At 29.7% G+C, this 2,447-nt stretch overlaps 1 protein-coding gene across 1 annotated transcript in view; it reads left to right on the top strand.

Moving 5' to 3' along the window:
- Positions 1-2,281: 2,281 nt before the first annotated feature.
- Positions 2,282-2,447, top strand: part of LOC125503401 — a gene marked incomplete in the record, with an annotated part of 1,213 nt that continues 1,047 nt past the window's right edge. The window contains 1 exon segment of the mRNA XM_048663684.1: positions 2,282-2,447. Within this exon segment, the coding sequence (XP_048519641.1) occupies positions 2,302-2,447 (146 nt within the window).

The following is a 2,447-nucleotide window of genomic DNA, read 5'->3' as shown; positions in this document are numbered from 1 at the left end:
TATGAAATGTACCATGATTAAAGCAATTTCCTTTTTAACGGATTCTCAATCGAAAACGATTGGAATCTAAGTGATTACAAAAATACTTCTAATAATAATGTCTTACTTAATTTATTAACTAATATTTTTTTTTGTCAATGTGCACATTCTATAAACGAGTGAATGCAGAACGAAACGTTGAGACTCATTCGGTTAAACATAACAATAATATATACATATAATATTTTGCGAATGTGAACTAAACAAGTGAAATATAAACTATCAACATTTGAACAAACAAAAAAGATAATCGTTTTTTACCAATGTCAACTTAATGATTATTAAGAGATTGAAAGCTATTCATGAGACTTATTATTTTGTTTATTTCGAACAATTAATTAAAAATGTATTTATTACCTACATATACACAAAATTTAACAGATGCACAGAAAAAGTTTACAGACTAAAAGTGTCGGGCAACAAATAGTCCAAATTTAAATCATTCCCAAAGGAAACTTGAAGTGCATTAGTAGTTTTGCAAGTTATTGTTCTCTTTCAATAAATCAAAAGAAATTCACAAAAATTACGAATATTTCTTTTATGTACAGTTTTTAAAAGTGTTTGAAAGTTTCTATGCTAAAGACGATTTAAATAGTTATGTGATAATATTAACATCTTATTAAACAAATCAAAGTAAAACGGAACTTTTTTCGGGAATTTGTAGGATAAAAGTCTATACAGCCATGGGTCAGTAAAAGCGAGTGTGGAAAGATTAATTTGAATTTTCGTTTCTCCCAATAGTTTTTGAAATAATATCGATATTTGGACGAAATTTGGCATTTCTGGGTCTTATAACATAAAAAATGTAAATTTGCACTTCGGTTTGAATTTACATGCAGAGGCCGCTATCTACATACCGTTTCCGCTTTTAAAAGGTAATAACGGTTCCGTGCAAGTTTGTATAATTTTTTAGTAAGAAAATAAATTGATCTATCATTTCAAAGTAAAAATTAATTTTCATCAAAAGTCGATACGATCAACCGTTTTCGAAATATGAAATTTGATTTGAAGCAATAGAATGCGTTTAAAGTAATCGACGCAAGTTTCGCATGGTCCAAAACCCTCAAATAACATGTTTCGTCTTAAAATCGATATTGTTTTAAAAATTACTAAGAAAAAGCAAACATTCAGGTTCGAACTAAATTCCTGTAGCTCGACAAGTAAAGTCTGGCGCACTTGTGAAATATCGGACACTTATTAAAAAAGCCATGTATACCAATAAATCTTTTTGGTATAATTCAAGGGTTCTAGGGCGTATTTTTTAAAGCAGGACGAAAGCATCAAGAAATTTTATAAGAACGACAATAAATTTAAAATTATTTTATGGAAAAAAATGGCAACATTGAAAGTTGTCATTGATATTATAGCATTTAGAACCAAAGGAGAGCAGCAAGCAAAAACCCAAATTAGTATCAAGAAAACATCTTTGTTTAATGAGAACCAACTATTGCGACCAAGAGATGAAAAACTTTGTATGCAACTTTATATAAAAATGTATAAAAGCAACTGTGAAACTCTGTGAAAAAATTAGGGTCTAATATGCTGAGTTTCACACCAATATACTACTTTCAACCAACCAAAAATGGAACAATTCTATTTAAACGGCAAATAATTATTAAAAGTTTAAGAAACATTTACTTCACATGCATTACATAAATAAAATTTAGCCACACTGCAGCTTAACTCGGTAGTTAATTTATTTGTCTGATCAAAGTTAGTGAAATGATTGACACGAAATTATTTTGTCATTATGGCCAATACCTCTATTAATACAGTCACTTAGTGAGCCTTGTCTATTCATCTGTTTAATTTAAGCAATTAATTATCCTCAGAACTAATTATTAGAGAATTTGCAACTTTATTCTAATTGTCCTTGTTCAGTCGTGTCGTAACTGCTTTGAGATTGTTTCCTAGATGCAATTAGTCCGTTATAACTAGATAAGGATAAATATTTTTTGGAATCGATAATGATTTTATACAACACAATCTCACATGGCCGATCGAAATATTTCTCAGTTTAACGCTACAGCTCAATATAAACGCGTGCATAAATGCCATTCGCCTGAATGACATGTAACAAGGTATTAAAATTACTTTGGAGGAAAATCATCTGGTCCAAGGAAACCTGCTAGGAATACAGACACTTGAATTATTTTCCAGATACAATAAACAGCTTTCAGAAAATAGTTCTTAGCCCTGGCATTTTTTTCTCTTTTTTTTTCTCTTTGACTCCTATCAATGAGCATTAATTTATTGCATAAAATGGAAGAAATTCCAGAAAATATTATAAAAAACGCTGCAAAAGCTACGGATGATTTGTTGCCGATAAAGTCAAGGGCATATTATGATAGAGAGTATGGCATATTTATTATTTGGAAGGATAAAAATGCCATTGCCATCATTAATGA

The sequence above is a fragment of the Dendroctonus ponderosae genome, unplaced genomic scaffold (genome assembly GCF_020466585.1).
Source record: "Dendroctonus ponderosae isolate FM_Combo_2020 unplaced genomic scaffold, Dpon_F_20191213v2 Dpon_F_20191213_2, whole genome shotgun sequence".
Lineage (NCBI taxonomy): Eukaryota > Metazoa > Arthropoda > Insecta > Coleoptera > Curculionidae > Dendroctonus > Dendroctonus ponderosae.
Note: the sequence above shows the minus strand (reverse complement) of the source record. Positions and strands in the feature narration are given on the sequence as shown.